Raw genomic sequence first — 13,456 nt, forward strand, 5'->3', positions numbered from 1 at the left:
CAAAGGAGGACCTGCAGGCTTGATGAAAGGACTTCTCTCCCTGCCAATTCGTACAGACCTGATCTTGCGCAAAGTTGGGGTCACAGGTAGCCGAGAGAGCCTTACATCGCCGGAATGGTCAAGAGTCATCGCGCGCGGGAAGGGGCATCATACACGATGGCGCTGGCTTGCATATATGGATCGAGCTTCAAGTCTGGGTGGCAGTGTCGTTTGCTCCAGAAGCAATGTCCCAGCCAACTATGGTGTATCTCGCTCTACAGCCCCCGGCTACACCGGCGTCGTTGATCTCCTGGATTTCATCCCCAGACAACTCGACGTCTCGCGAGTCCAGAATTTGTTGGTACTGCCATTCCTTTGACGCCGTCCTATGAGGTCAGCGGCGTCACACGTGCATGAGAGGACCGGCACCCCGCCGCTCGATATCCGACTCACGTCACGACTGGCCCTCCTTCGCTGACCTGCCTAGCCCAGGCGAGAAGTACCTGCGCCGCGGTCACGCCTCGAGAATCACTGATGCGTTCCACCACCTCGTCGACCGGCCCGCCGGGGAAGCGGGTCAAGGGAGCGAGTGAGGTGAATGGCGAAATCGCAATATCGTACTTTTTGCATGTCTCGGCCATGCGGACCATACGAGGCTCATGGAAGCTGTACGGATGATATTCGACCTGTCACTTCAAGGCTGGCGGAGTGTGGGCAGCGATCGCAAGGTGCTCACCTGGTTCACGGATGGCTTAATCGCCCAGATCTTCGCGATCTCTTCGATATGATCAGCATTGAAGCTGCTCAGGCCGATAGATTTGACCAAGCCTCGCCGATGGAAGTTCTCCATCTTCTTCCAGGCTTCGACATTGGTCATTCCCTGCGGCTATAAAATGTCAGCACTGTACACTATAGGCTAGGGCCAAAGGTCAGACTCACGTCTGGTACATGGATCAGGTCTGGCAAGTAAGCTCATGGCCCTTTCTGTACCGGATACAACTCACACAGGTCCAAGTAGTCCACTCCAATCCTTCTCAGACTGCCTTGAAGCTCCAACTCGGGGTCATAGTCATGATCAGGCTTGAAGTAGCCCCATTTCGAGCATATAAAGACATCCTTCCGTTGTCCACCCCATTTCGTGAGTGCGAGCCCGACCGACTCTTCATTCTCGTACGAGTAAGCGGTATCAATGTGCCTAAAACGCTTCTGTAGCGCCAGCAGGATCGCTTCGGAACACTCAGTGCGTCCATGCGCGGTTGCTATGATCAGCGTGAGCTGTGCGGTACCACAATGAGCGAGCGGGGTTGTCGGCCTGGCTCACCTGTACCGAAAGCAAAGACCGGGATGGATGAGCCGTCGTTCAGCTCTCGTGTCTGCATTGTGATTTGAGCACCCAGTGAGTGATGATAAGGCTTCACCTGATCGCTTGCATGGCCAAATGTGCTCACTCCCGAGCAAAACAAAGGAAAGGTTCATGAGTACTTGATATGGTTCAGCCCGATAAGAAGGGAGTCAGTAATCAAAGGATATTATCTGATCCATTTATCTATACCTACCGGACTCATCCCGGTCGTGCGTGTCCACCGATGGCCCCCGCTGGCCCGCAGCGTTAAAGGGGCTGCGTCAAACCCCGTGTCCCGCGTGGGGATACCGGCCGGGATGTAGCGACCTCCTGAGGCTCAGTCTGCCGATGGGGACAGTACAGACTTCCGAGCTTTTCAAGTTACAGGTGTACAAAGGAGAGCCAAAAGGACTGGTATGTGACTTGCGCTATCTGTCATGTCCAGCGATGAGCGATCTTGCAGGATCTTGCCCCTTTGTTTGTGTGCCAAGCGCGACGCGCGGACCTCCACATTCCTCGACCCCTACTCGGGCTTGCGAGTCGCATCTTTGGCATCACTTAGGCGCGTCCCAAGCCGTACTTTGATCGACTGACTGTCAAGGCGCCATATAAATACATCTGATCATAGTCACTCAACGCTGTGTCCCCGTCTCCACTCCGAACCAAAATAAACTACTTGTTATCAACTTATCCGTGAACCTGTTCTTCTCCCCCACCAGCCCTCAGACCTGCTGGGAGTTGACCGCAGACTGCTTGGACCTGTCGATGGAGGTGCTGTACTTGTCAAAGTGCCTCGCCGGGACCTTGGCCTCGAACATCTCGTCGAGCTCAACGTAGGACCGGTTCCGGGTCTCACTGAGTGGGTCAGCGCTGCAGCCTTTGAGGATGGATAAACTCACGGCACGACAAAGTAGATGAGGACAGTGAAGACTACACCCGTGGACGCGTAGAAGAAGACTGAACTGCGTCAGGTTCAATCCCAAGCGGGCATTCTGTGGGACTCACGTGTAGACGAAACACCGAAAGAAGGGCTGGCGAGCATGAGAGGCGTGCAGTAGCTGGTGACGAGACTGCCGCAGTTCTGGAGGAAGAGACCCATCGATACGGTCTTGCCGCGGAGAGTGATTGTGGACGTTTCGGCCAAGTAGACGTAGGCCAGCGGGCCGACGGATGACGCGTAGACCGCAACCCAGATGCAGCTGCAAGGTCAGGTCAAACATCATAAAGTCAACCACGGACTACTCACGCGAGAGCAATGAGACCTTGACCTGCGGCCGTGCTGGCCGGAGCTCGCATGAGACCTCCAGTGGCATAAAGCAAAGGAGGCATGAGCAGGCCCGAGTAAACCAAGAGCGGTCGACGACCGAGCTTCTCCGTTGTGACCAAAGAGATGAGAACGAAGCCGACCAAGACGGAACTAAGGGTCAGCAAACACCTTGCAGACACCTGATATGGACTCACTTGACAGCCACAGTTCCGAGGAAAGGTTGAGCAAGACCTGCTAGTCAGTATATACCAATAAACGGCTGAGATGTACCTCACCTGCGAGCTGGAAGAAATAAGCCGTGTAGGTGAACAGGACCGGCGAGCCGAACCAGAGTTGACCCATGATTGGAGTCAAAGAGATCATGGTGCGTCGCTGGATATCAGCACAGCTCATTTGGGTCCAATCTCGATCAAAACTCACCAGGTTGGTCCCTCGGAAGCAGTCAAGCACATTTGCTCCCTTCTGTTTGTCCAGCAAGACCTTGCCGTCCTCCAACTCCTTGAGGATGATACCGTACTCGTGGTCGGCGTCGTAGCCTGGCACGCTGCCGTTGATCCGCTTGAGTGTGCGAAGTCCCTTCTCGTGGTTACCGCGAGAGGCGTAGAAACGCGGCGACTCGGGCAGCCAGACGAGGATCAAGAAGGCGCAACCGAGGAAGAAGAACATGGAGTAGACCGCATGGCGCCATTTGTCGACGGGCATGGTGGATACGACCTGGAGCCCGACGGCGGCAGCGAAAGATCCGATGGCCCAGAAGAGTTGGTAGAGAGCCAGAGCAGCTCCACGAGCTCGAGTGGGGGCGATTTCGGAGATGTAGGTGGTGGCGCTCAAGACGTTGCATCCGACAGACATGCCCTGATATTAGCGACTGAATACAGGTTGACTCACGTTGAGAATCTTGGCACCCAGCCAATGAGTCCAGTTGGTGGCGAAAAGCTCGATGATGGCCGCCGCGAGCATGAGAATCTGGGTCAACCACAACATGGGTCGCCGACCAAAGTAGTCGATAGGCCAGTTGCCGACGAGTAGGAAGAGCATCTGAGCACCGACATACGCGCCTAGAAGTCAGTCAAGGATCTCAAAAGGATATGAGGTAGACTCACCTCCCCAGATAGCAACGTGTTGAGGGTTGAGGACATTTACACCCGCAGCGTTCGGGGAGCCCATTTGATCAATCTTAATGGTCAGCACCGAGCTCTCAACCACTACTGATGACCTCAGAAGTACGCACGAATCCACGCAGCGCGACTATGTTACCCGGCATCTTGAACTGGTATCCGTCCCCCATGGCGCAGACCGCTGTACCGAGGCACATGAGGAGTGGTTTCCAGTACAGGCGGACGGTCTGCCCGAACGACATATTGGAGTCGAGCGAGGCTTCGTTGGCATTGTCGCCAACGAGCTTGAGGTCGTTCTGGTCATCTTCCGCAGTGGCAAGACGCTCCAGGTGAAGCTCCTCTGGTTTGGTTTCGAGATGCGCCATGTTGTATGAGTGGAGTGAGAGATGAGGAGATGGATTGTGGGGATCTCTGGGGCACCAGGCCTTTTTGTAGAGGTAAACGCCTGGAGCTCCAGATGACGACTGGCTGATCACCGGACCCTAGGTTCGGCCCACAGCCGAGTGAAGCTCGGATCGGGCCAAGGGTCAGCCACAATATAGGGATCGGCGCTCAAGTCGGTGACTTGACTGGCGACTTTTTGGGCCAGCAGCAACTGGCGCGATCAGGTTCTGGCAAATCGTCCACGGCCACTCACATGACGATTTTTCAGCCGACGGAGGGTCCGCCTTGGCATGCACGTCTGCTTGAGCTCCCGACGGTGTTAGCGGCGACTTTATGGGCGAGCTGGTCAATGGAAAAAAGCGGCGGCGTTGCCAAATCGCTGGGATTTGACGGGAAATCACAGGACGACAGCGTTGGACCGTCCGCCGGTGGTCAGGTGACCAGAGGTCCGCCGCAGAGAAGGTTGATCCGGCGGCTGATGGTGCCGAGCTGCACTGATACTGTGTAGTCCCTGTGGTGAGGCCTTGAGGCGGCAGGTGGTGGTCGACAGCTGCAGGTCCGTCGCACCATTGATTCTCGGCCCGTGCTCGGCAAGCCGGCAGCACTCGGCCCGAAACGTAAACGGCCAGTCGGATCTCGGAACAAGGTATGCTGAATTCTAGACTCCTCTCAGCTCGCCTCAACTGCTGCTCCTGCAACGACATCCTGTATAACGCCTAGTCACGCGGGAATCTTCATCTTCACCATACTCCGATATGTCAGCCACCTCACCCCCTCAGCTCCGCAAGCTCAGCGGCAATGTCCATCAGCTTTTCGTCAAGGACAAGCCGTTCTTGATCCGGTCGGCTGAGATAGGCAACTCGTCCATGTCGTCCGCGCGATGGATGAGCACAGTCTGGCCCAAAATGGTCGAAAACAACGTCAACACTCTGCTAGGGAGCGTGACGTGGGAGATGGTCGAGCCGAGGGAGGGAGAATTTGATTTCGCGGAGCTGGATTTGGTGCTGGCTGGAGCTCGGGAGCATGGGTTGCGTTTGATCCTTTTGTGGTTTGGGGCGCACAAGAACGGTAAGCTCAGAGCCACATCTGGAGCTGAAGCTGACCCTCAGGTCAAGGGTTGTACGCGCCCGAATGGGTCAAGAAAAATCCCTCTCGATTCCCCCGCGCCGAAATCACTCAAGACGGCGTCACTCGGACCACCCACACATTTTCGGTCTTCTCCCCATCCACCTACGAGGCAGACGCCACTGCGTTTGCACGCCTCATCTCTCACCTCAAAGACGTGGACGCGGAGCACCAAACCGTCATCATGGTCCAAGTCCAGAACGAGGTCGGGATCCTCAAGGACACGCGGGACCGGTGCCAGCTCGCCCAGCATACTTTCGACCAGCCCGTCCCGTCGTCGCTGCTCACTGTTCTCCGGGAGCAGTGGGCGGGAATGAACGCTACGTTCCGGAACAACTTCCCCCATCTCTCATCCGAGACATTGCGGGACGGCGGGGGTTGGGCGGCTACGTTTGGCAGTAGTGATCAGACGGACGAGCTGTTCATGGCGTATCACTACGCCCTGTCGATCGAGGCGGTCGCGAGCAAGGGGAAGCTCGAGTATGATCTGCCCATGTTTGCCAATGCCTGGCTCAGGAACATGGACGAGGAGGAGGGTCAGGACGCTGCGTTCAGCGGAGGCGTGCGTCCGGGGGACTACCCATCGGGAGGACCGGTCGAAACGGTGCTGGACATTTGGCAGCTCTTTGCGCCCTCTCTCGCCTTCCTAGCCCCCGACATCTACCTCACGGACTATACCAAAACCTGTCAACTCTACACCCACCGGGATAACGCCCTCTTCATCCCAGAGCAAAGGCGAGACGAGTACGGGGCGATCCGGATCTGGGAAGCTATCGGTCGGTTCAACGCCATCGCCACCTCTCCCTTCGGTCTCGACTCACACACCCCCCTTCTCAGTCCCTTCACCGCTCACTATGCCCTCCTTCGATCCGTATCCCCTCTCATTCTGGACGCTCGTGCGCGCGGACTCCCCACCTACGGCCTCTTCTTTGACCGCTTTGAGAAAGGCGAGAAGGACCCCTCCCCTATCCGCACCCTTCAAATCGGCTCTTGGAATCTCAAAATCTCCCGCTCCTACTCCCCGGGCCATCCCTCTCCCGGATATGGCATGATCATCCAGGTCAAGCCTGACTCCTTCCTCGGTATCGGCGAGGGGTTCCAGATAGTCTTCACTCCGACGACAGAGGTGAAGATCAGTGGGATTCTGGCGATAGAGGAGAAGGAGGTGGTGGATGAGGAGACTGGCGAGCTCAGCACTCTACGTCGTTTCAATGGGGACGAGGTGCGGTCGGGGTTCACCATGCCCGCGACCAAGCCGGATATGGGGGACTTTGTGATTGAATCGTTCATTCCGGCGCACACGAGGATCGCTTTGTGTACTCTTTATACAGTGTAGCTTGTCAGTGAATGATGTAATGATTTGTGGGTACTGTCATTGGAGCGCTTGATCAGCACAGGCGCGAAGGGAGCTTGTAGTTAGCGAACGTCAGCCGTCAGCCGTCAGCCGTCACCGACCCCAGAGTGAACGTACATTCGGATGATTCGCCCAATGTCCAGGGATAGCTAAAGACTATCCTTCCCCCGACTAGATGAGCCCGACGCAGACCTCGGCATCAGGTGCGCCGCCGTAGCCACCACACCCTCCGCCCTCGCATTCCTCCGCTTCGCACCATCGACCTGCCTCTCGAGCTCCCTATTTTATCAGCTCCTACCCGAAGTTCGTTCATTCCCGCCCAACTCACTTGATCTGATTCTCCAACTGCATAGCCCGCTCCTTCCCGCCCTGCTTCTCCGTCTTGATTTTCTCCCCGGCAATCCGTAATCGATTCTCATACTCCTTGACTCTTGCTTCCCACTTATTCTCCGCCTGTCCTGCGCGCTGTTGCATCTCGGCGACCTTGGCTTCGAGGAGAGCGAGCTGGTTCTGGCTGGCCTTGGCACGTTTCTCGGCGCTTTCTGCTCGCTCAGTGAGGGAGCGAAGGTGAGAGGATGTTGAATTAGAGGTGGAAGAGGAGCCGGCGCGTTCAGAGGAGAGCTGCAAGGCGAGGTCGTTGATACGAGTCTGTCGTATCAGCTTGAGAGTCCAGGATGCTCGGGTTAGAGACAGCTGCTCACCTTGGCCGCTTCCAGCTCGCCATCCTTCAACGCGTACTTGCTGCGCCACTGCATCCGGGTCAACTCAAGCTTCTTGACGGACGCCTCGAATGTGTCGAGAGCACGCCATTTCTGCTCCAATTGCCGCTTGAGCACGCTATATGTCAGCTTATCTCTCGCTGGAATGCAGAGTCTTGAGCTCACGCCATGCGCTGATCCACCGAAGCCTCAGTCTCCTTGACTCGTTTCTCAAAGTCCGTCCGAACCCCATTCATCGACCGTAAACGGGTCAAGAGGGTACTGCGGAAGGCGTCAAAGCTGGCGGGGGTGGTATGGTCCTGTCTGTCAGCTCGAGACTTCCAGAAAGCGGTACAGTACAGCATAGCTCACCTCGGTACCGAGGAACCGATTGACATCCTTGAAGACCCGTAGCAGCAATTCGCTCCTCTCTTGGCGCTGCTGCTCGTTCTGCTTTTGCAAGGTGAAGCGATCATGTTGCGTCTCGGTCAAAAGTGGTTCGAGCTCTTCGATGCGTTCGCGGAGAAGGGTGACTTCGCGCTCATACCGCTTGGAGGACTATAGGATCAGCCCCTATCTGCCGGACCCATACGAAACATACCTTCATAGCCTCGTCTAGCTTGTCCGACATGTTGAGCCTCGCCTGCCTTTCTGCCGATAGAGTGTCCTGAAGTTCTCGTTGTCTGTCCAGCTGTTGGCGTCAGCGTCAAGCCCCACTTTCGATGAGCCTGACGTACCATAGCCGAATACTCCATATCCCTCTTCGCCAGTGCCTCCCTCGCTTCTTCGAGATCCCCCTCCGCACCGTCCAAATCCCTCCGTAAACGCTCCATCTCAAGCTCCAATCCAAACTTGTCGCTCGTCGCCTCATCCCCCAACTTCCTTCGCTCATTCTCCAACGCCTTGAGCGCATTCTGCACCTTGACCAGATCCCTATCCCGCATGGCCACCCTCTCTCTCGCATCCTCCACCTCGCGCTTCGTGCGCGTCAGATGCGTCTCGCGATCTTGTATCTCCAGCCTGAGACGCTCCGTATCCGCCTTGTGTTGCGCATGAAGCTCGTCCAGGTCTGATTGGATTTTCCGGCGCGCGTCCTTGAGGGCAGCGACAAGGGACTCGTAGTGCGTCTTGCTGGATTCGAAGGCTTCGTCCGCTGAGCGCAAGTCGGCATTGAGGTCTGCTTCGCGCGCTTTGAGCTCGTCTGCTAATTCTTCGAGCTCGTACACCCGCTGACCGAGCTGGAAATCAGCCATGTCCGTTACCGTATGATATCGACAGCTCACCTCTTCCACTTCGCGGTTCGCAGCAATCAGATCCGCCTCCTTCTCTGCGTTATCCCGCTCGATATTCTTCAGCGTATCCTCGAGCCGATCGTGCGTCTCGGCCTGAGCAGCCTCCAGCGCGTGCACTTGCTCCGTCACCGCCCCGACTTCCTCTTCCCGATCGAGCAGCGTCTCCCGCAGCTCCTTGATGTCGTGCTCGCGGCTTTCCAGGATCTATTCATCAGCTCAGCCACACTCATGCAAGCCAGATAGGATTTAGCTCACATCTTTCAGCTCATCGACCTGCCCTCTTGCCTCCAGCACCTCGTCCCTCCATTCCGCCGCCACCTGACCAATCTCCTTCTCATGATCCCGCAACCTCGCCTCCAGCTCGGCGTTGAGCTCGTCAATCTCTTGATCCCGCTTGTCCAGGTCGAGCTGGGCCGCCGCCAGCCTGTCCTGCATCTCGTTCAAGCGCTGTCTCGTCAGCTGTCTCCATGCTCGAAATTCAATCGCAACTCACATCTTCCAGCTCATCCGCCACCGAGCTTCCCCTCTCCCTTCGCATCGCTTCCAACTCCTCCACCAACCTCACATTATCCTCCTCTAGCGCCTGCATCCTAGCCCTCCTCCTCTCGTCCCGCTCACTACTCCCTTCTGGTCCCACTGCGCCATCCTCCGCCCTATCTGCCCTTTCCTGCTCCGCCGCCAGATCCTGCTCCAGATCCTCCAGACCTCCCTTCAGATGCTCCACCTCCTCTTCGAGCTGCTCACACCGCCTCCTCCAGACATTCTCCGGCGCCTCCACATCCTCCATCTGCGCCCTCATCTTCTCCGCATCGGGCCCTCCTGCGCCCGGCCCCCTCGTCGCCAATTCCTTCTCCGCCGTGCGCCGCCGGTCCTTCTCTTCCTTGTATAATCGCTCCAATTCCTTCAATTCGCCCTTCGTACCCGATGCGCCTTCCCGTTCCCGCTGAACATCGTTCAGATCCCGATCCTGCTGAAGGAGAAGCTTCTTGATCTTCTTGGTCTCCTTCGACAGGTTCAGAATCTCCAGCTTGAGCTTGACGTTCTCCTTGAGCGCAGCTTCGATATGGTCCGGCGCCATCTGACCGAGTCGTTCCTTCAGAAAGTGGTTCTCGAGCTGGAGGTTGAAGTTGTCCTTCTTGACCGAGTCGAGTTCCTGTCGGCGTCAGCTCATTCCCATGGAACGCCGAGGTAAACTCACTTGCTCCTGCTCTCGCAAGGTCTTCGGCCCCGTCCCTTCCAGCGCAACACTATGGCGCCCACTCCGCTTACTCGGTCCCGCCGCATATCCCTTCTTGCCCTTCCCCGGCGTGATATTGATGCTCAGACTAGCTAGTACGCCTGCCGCATCACTCTCATCGTCTGTATCGCCATACCGCTTGTTGATCCGCCCGGCATCAGATGACGAGGCCGAGGAGACGGAGCCGGTGAGTTGTGATCGCATGATCCGAGATCTTCGAGGAGCTTGAGTGTTGGGAGTGCGCTCGAGGACGGATGAGGAGGATGAGCGGCGGACGGTCGCTGGTGGAGACATGAGGAGCGCGGCTGCGGGTGGAGGGGATGGGGTGAGGCGGGATGTATCGGGAGAGTCTATCGTAGGGAGGGTAGGTACTGCTGAGAGTAAGCTATCATCTCTGGCTACGCATAGCTGAAGGAGAAAGCGTACGCCTCGAGACCTGCGGCCGTATCCCGCCAACTCCAAGTCGAACAGGCACATTCCGCTCCTCATCTTCCGACCTGAAGCTGGATCCCAGCGAATCTAGCGAAACATCCGGTAGGGTTCTGCCATGTGCGAGGATCGTAGAGTCGGTATGTGTGGACGGCGACTGCATCAACGCGGCAAGGGATGAAGTGGCCGGCATGATGGGCGAGCCGGACCGTCAAAGTGGACCGGCGGAATTTGGGTGATATGGGCGTTCCCTCACCCGTGCATGACTGTGTGATGATCCCTGTCGGGCTGGAGGTGGCTCAGCTGCCGGGTGGGGTAGGCAAAGCAGGATATAAGTCGCTTTAGGTGTGGTCTAAGATGTATGTTGGATGAGCAGGAATGCTGGAGTGAGTTGTTTACAAGTCGCGTCCTCTTCATTTCTGCTTCTTTGGGAAGTTTGAGCTGAAATTTTCCATCTCCTCATTCCTCGTTCACCCCACTCTTCCTTGGCTCAAATCCCCCTTATAACAGATCCAGCAGCATCATGAGCGCCTCCGCCTCGGCCTCCACGCCTCGAACTATCAATATGGGCGATATAAACTCCTTTCCCGTAGACCCGAACTCGCCGATCTTCGTTGCAAAAGCTATCCTCGCAACCAGTGAGCTGCAATTTCCAGCTGCTGCCAGAGAGCGGATCAGAGAGCTGACTATTGTAGCTATAGCAGGCGGGACCGCAGGAGCCACTCTCGGGGTGATCAGATCAGCCAACCCCTTTGCATTCTCCATCAACATGGGCGTCAATGGCGGTATAATGGGCCTAACATTCTTTGGTACGGTCCCTTCACACCCCTCCTCGCCTTCATATAGCTAATTATCAGGTCTTCGGGAATACCTCATCTCACCGCTCCTCCTCTCTGCATCGCCCACATTGTCTCACGCCCGCCGCTTCCACCAACTCAGCGAGAAACAACTCGGCAAGCTCCCTTCTTCCCCATCCCCTGAAGCAGCGTCGATCTCCGAGATGCGGACGGAACGGTTCCTCGACTCGGGCATCTCGGGCTCTTTGGCGGGCGGGGTTCTGTCTGGCGCTACGAGAGGCATAAGGACAGTCATCCCAGCGGCGATCACGACGGGTCTGATCGCTCTGGCGGGACAGGCGGTCGTCAATCAGGTCAGAGTAGGGAGGTTGAAGCTGTTGGCGCGTAGAGTGGGGGACATGGACGGGACGGCGCCCCGTGCTATCGGCTTCAAAGGGAAGCCAGGCAGTCCAGAGGGAGAAGAGGGGCAAGGGGAGATGGTATCGACCATAGATGCCCTCGACAATCCTACCGCGCCGACTACGGCCGCATCCTTACCTGGGCGGATAATGAAGGGTCTGAGTCACGCCTTACCAATACGGCAGCTCTCGGACGAGGAGTATCTCGCTACGTTGGAAAAGAAGAAGAGGGATGTTGCGAAGCGGCTGGGCGAGATAGAGGTGGAGGAGCTGAGGTTGTACGAGGCGAGTCAAACTGGTATGGCGGGAACAAAGTAATGCATCTAGGCTACACACGCTCCTCACAAGGCCCCACTTCTTCCTATACCCCTCCCAAACTGACAATACGCTTACTCTCCCGCCTATACAACTCCTCTACCTCCTTCTCTCGCTCATATCTGCCCATACTCCCTTGTCTGAGGCCGCACCTACTCGTCAATCCGGCTCGGGCCGGGACTGTGGTGCGTCTCCATCTGTAAAGGCGTCCTACCGCGACTCCGGCTCCGGGCGCTCAGGCCCTGCTTGGACTGGATAAAATCTTCATACCGAGCCTTGTCTGCTCTCATCAGCTCGCCCCCCCAACGATCTGAACGAAGTCAAGCTCACAAGCCGGGTGCCACCTGGAAAGCGCCGGCCGGTTCTCGATGATATCGCTAGTATTCCACTGAATCCTGGCTTTATCGAGGGACTGTATGATCAGTGCCTTTCATGCTCGAAGAGGCGATCAACCTACCACCGTAGTATCATTGTCCGGGCAGATGACGTAGAAGTCGCCCTCTTCGAACACCTTCTCCATCATGTAATCGACGGTCTGTTCGGGTGTCCACGCGCCGTGCGGCTTGGCGTTGCCCGACCCGGCGCCAGTGAGGCCAGTATGGACCCAGCCGGGACTGCAGCATCAGCAAGACGCACAAATAGTCATGAAGAGGAGACGGCTCACACGAAGAGGTGGGCGGAACAGACGTCCGAGACGTTCCTGAGCTCGTGGGCGACTATCTCATCAGCTCCTTCCCTCCGTACAAGTGCAACACTTACGCTGCTCCGTAAAGGCCTTGACGGCAGCTTTCGAGACGTTGTAGCCGGCATTTCCGCTGTCCGTGTCAGCCTAGTCACTTCTTCTAAGCTCCCTATGCTGAGCGGAACTTACGGCGGACAGGTGATACCCTGCTTACTCCCCGTATTGATGATACAGCTCGCATTCTCCTGTCGGGCCATATGGGGCGCAAACGCCTGTGCGACATTCAGGATCCCAAAGAAATTGGTATCGAGCGTCTGGTGCCATGTGGCCTGAAGGTCCGCCAGGGAGGTAGTGAGGGAGAAGGCGGATGATTTGGGTCCGATACCCGCGTTATTCAGGAGGACGTCGACCTACAGTGTCAGCTCATGCCTCGCTCCCGTCTTGGTGAGTGGCGCACCTCGCCAAACAGATCCAGCACCTTCTCGCGCAATTCCTCCACCTCTGAGATCTTGGACACATCGCACTTGATCCCCTCGACCTGCCCAACTCCGTCTACGCCCTTGATCTCCTTGACGGCGGCATCGAGCTTCGAGCTGACGTCGACTGCGACGATGTGCAGGCCGCGCGCGGCGAAGGCTTTGGAGGCGGCGAGGCCGATACCGGAGCTATCTCATCAGTATAGATCATCTCTATAAGAGATACAGAAGCGCAGACTTCATGACCGGCGACTCCAGAAGGGCACCAGTGCAAGCTGGCGGATAGAAAGCCCCAAGGGGCCGAAGGAGGGACTCACGCAGCGCCGGTCACGAGGGCAACGGCGCCTTTGTTGAGGATAGCGGCTGGTCGGGGCATCTTCAATGATCGGTCTTTGCTATGTCGGTGTAGACTGGAGAGCGGTAGATGAGGCAGCTGCTGATAGTGAGCGGTATCCCCTTCTCACGTCTCACACGCAGTCCAGGTGGAGGCCGCTGAGGAATGACGCCATCATCAGCGCGCGACTTGTAGACAGCCAATCAGATAACAGCTACTGCCGACGGCA

General features: G+C 57.0%; 6 protein-coding genes across 6 annotated transcripts; 2 read left to right on the top strand and 4 right to left on the bottom strand.

The window, feature by feature from the left end:
* Positions 1 to 428: 428 nt before the first annotated feature.
* Positions 429 to 1,358, bottom strand: MKK02DRAFT_35658 (NADP-dependent oxidoreductase domain-containing protein; the record flags this gene model as incomplete). The annotated part of the gene is made up of 4 exons (XM_053089233.1): positions 429 to 665; positions 716 to 865; positions 970 to 1,238; positions 1,301 to 1,358. 4 exons carry the CDS (start codon positions 1,356 to 1,358, stop codon positions 429 to 431), a joined length of 714 nt encoding a protein of 237 aa, XP_052941717.1.
* Positions 1,359 to 2,043: 685 nt separating this feature from the next.
* On the bottom strand, positions 2,044 to 4,071 carry MKK02DRAFT_41577 (general substrate transporter; the record flags this gene model as incomplete). Its single annotated transcript, XM_053091621.1, has 10 exons — positions 2,044 to 2,176; positions 2,221 to 2,278; positions 2,327 to 2,520; positions 2,568 to 2,738; positions 2,783 to 2,819; positions 2,864 to 2,960; positions 3,009 to 3,443; positions 3,477 to 3,646; positions 3,692 to 3,764; positions 3,820 to 4,071. The coding sequence occupies 10 exons, from the start codon at positions 4,069 to 4,071 to the stop codon at positions 2,044 to 2,046; spliced, it is 1,620 nt and encodes a 539-aa protein (XP_052941718.1).
* A 774-nt stretch (positions 4,072 to 4,845) lies between these two features.
* On the top strand, positions 4,846 to 6,551 carry MKK02DRAFT_21281 (glycoside hydrolase superfamily; the record flags this gene model as incomplete). Its single annotated transcript, XM_053086389.1, has 2 exons — positions 4,846 to 5,158; positions 5,200 to 6,551. 2 exons carry the CDS (start codon positions 4,846 to 4,848, stop codon positions 6,549 to 6,551), a joined length of 1,665 nt encoding a protein of 554 aa, XP_052941719.1.
* A 167-nt stretch (positions 6,552 to 6,718) lies between these two features.
* Positions 6,719 to 10,418, bottom strand: MKK02DRAFT_21589 (uncharacterized protein; the record flags this gene model as incomplete). Its single annotated transcript, XM_053086437.1, has 12 exons — positions 6,719 to 6,848; positions 6,898 to 7,217; positions 7,271 to 7,406; positions 7,454 to 7,587; positions 7,640 to 7,825; positions 7,869 to 7,958; positions 8,005 to 8,505; positions 8,551 to 8,745; positions 8,815 to 9,006; positions 9,053 to 9,712; positions 9,758 to 10,167; positions 10,223 to 10,418. 12 exons carry the CDS (start codon positions 10,416 to 10,418, stop codon positions 6,719 to 6,721), a joined length of 3,150 nt encoding a protein of 1,049 aa, XP_052941720.1.
* A 372-nt stretch (positions 10,419 to 10,790) lies between these two features.
* MKK02DRAFT_21475 (uncharacterized protein) lies at positions 10,791 to 11,738 on the top strand (the record flags this gene model as incomplete). Its single annotated transcript, XM_053086422.1, has 4 exons — positions 10,791 to 10,863; positions 10,921 to 11,034; positions 11,083 to 11,439; positions 11,485 to 11,738. The coding sequence occupies 4 exons, from the start codon at positions 10,791 to 10,793 to the stop codon at positions 11,736 to 11,738; spliced, it is 798 nt and encodes a 265-aa protein (XP_052941721.1).
* A 149-nt stretch (positions 11,739 to 11,887) lies between these two features.
* Positions 11,888 to 13,269, bottom strand: MKK02DRAFT_35664 (uncharacterized protein; the record flags this gene model as incomplete). The annotated part of the gene is made up of 8 exons (XM_053089234.1): positions 11,888 to 12,015; positions 12,066 to 12,147; positions 12,193 to 12,349; positions 12,400 to 12,451; positions 12,495 to 12,550; positions 12,607 to 12,827; positions 12,875 to 13,082; positions 13,211 to 13,269. The coding sequence occupies 8 exons, from the start codon at positions 13,267 to 13,269 to the stop codon at positions 11,888 to 11,890; spliced, it is 963 nt and encodes a 320-aa protein (XP_052941722.1).
* Between the last annotated feature and the right edge of the window lie 187 nt (positions 13,270 to 13,456).

This window comes from Dioszegia hungarica (assembly GCF_025882075.1).
Source record: "Dioszegia hungarica strain PDD-24b-2 chromosome Unknown MKK02contig_32, whole genome shotgun sequence".
Taxonomy (NCBI): domain Eukaryota; kingdom Fungi; phylum Basidiomycota; class Tremellomycetes; order Tremellales; family Bulleribasidiaceae; genus Dioszegia; species Dioszegia hungarica.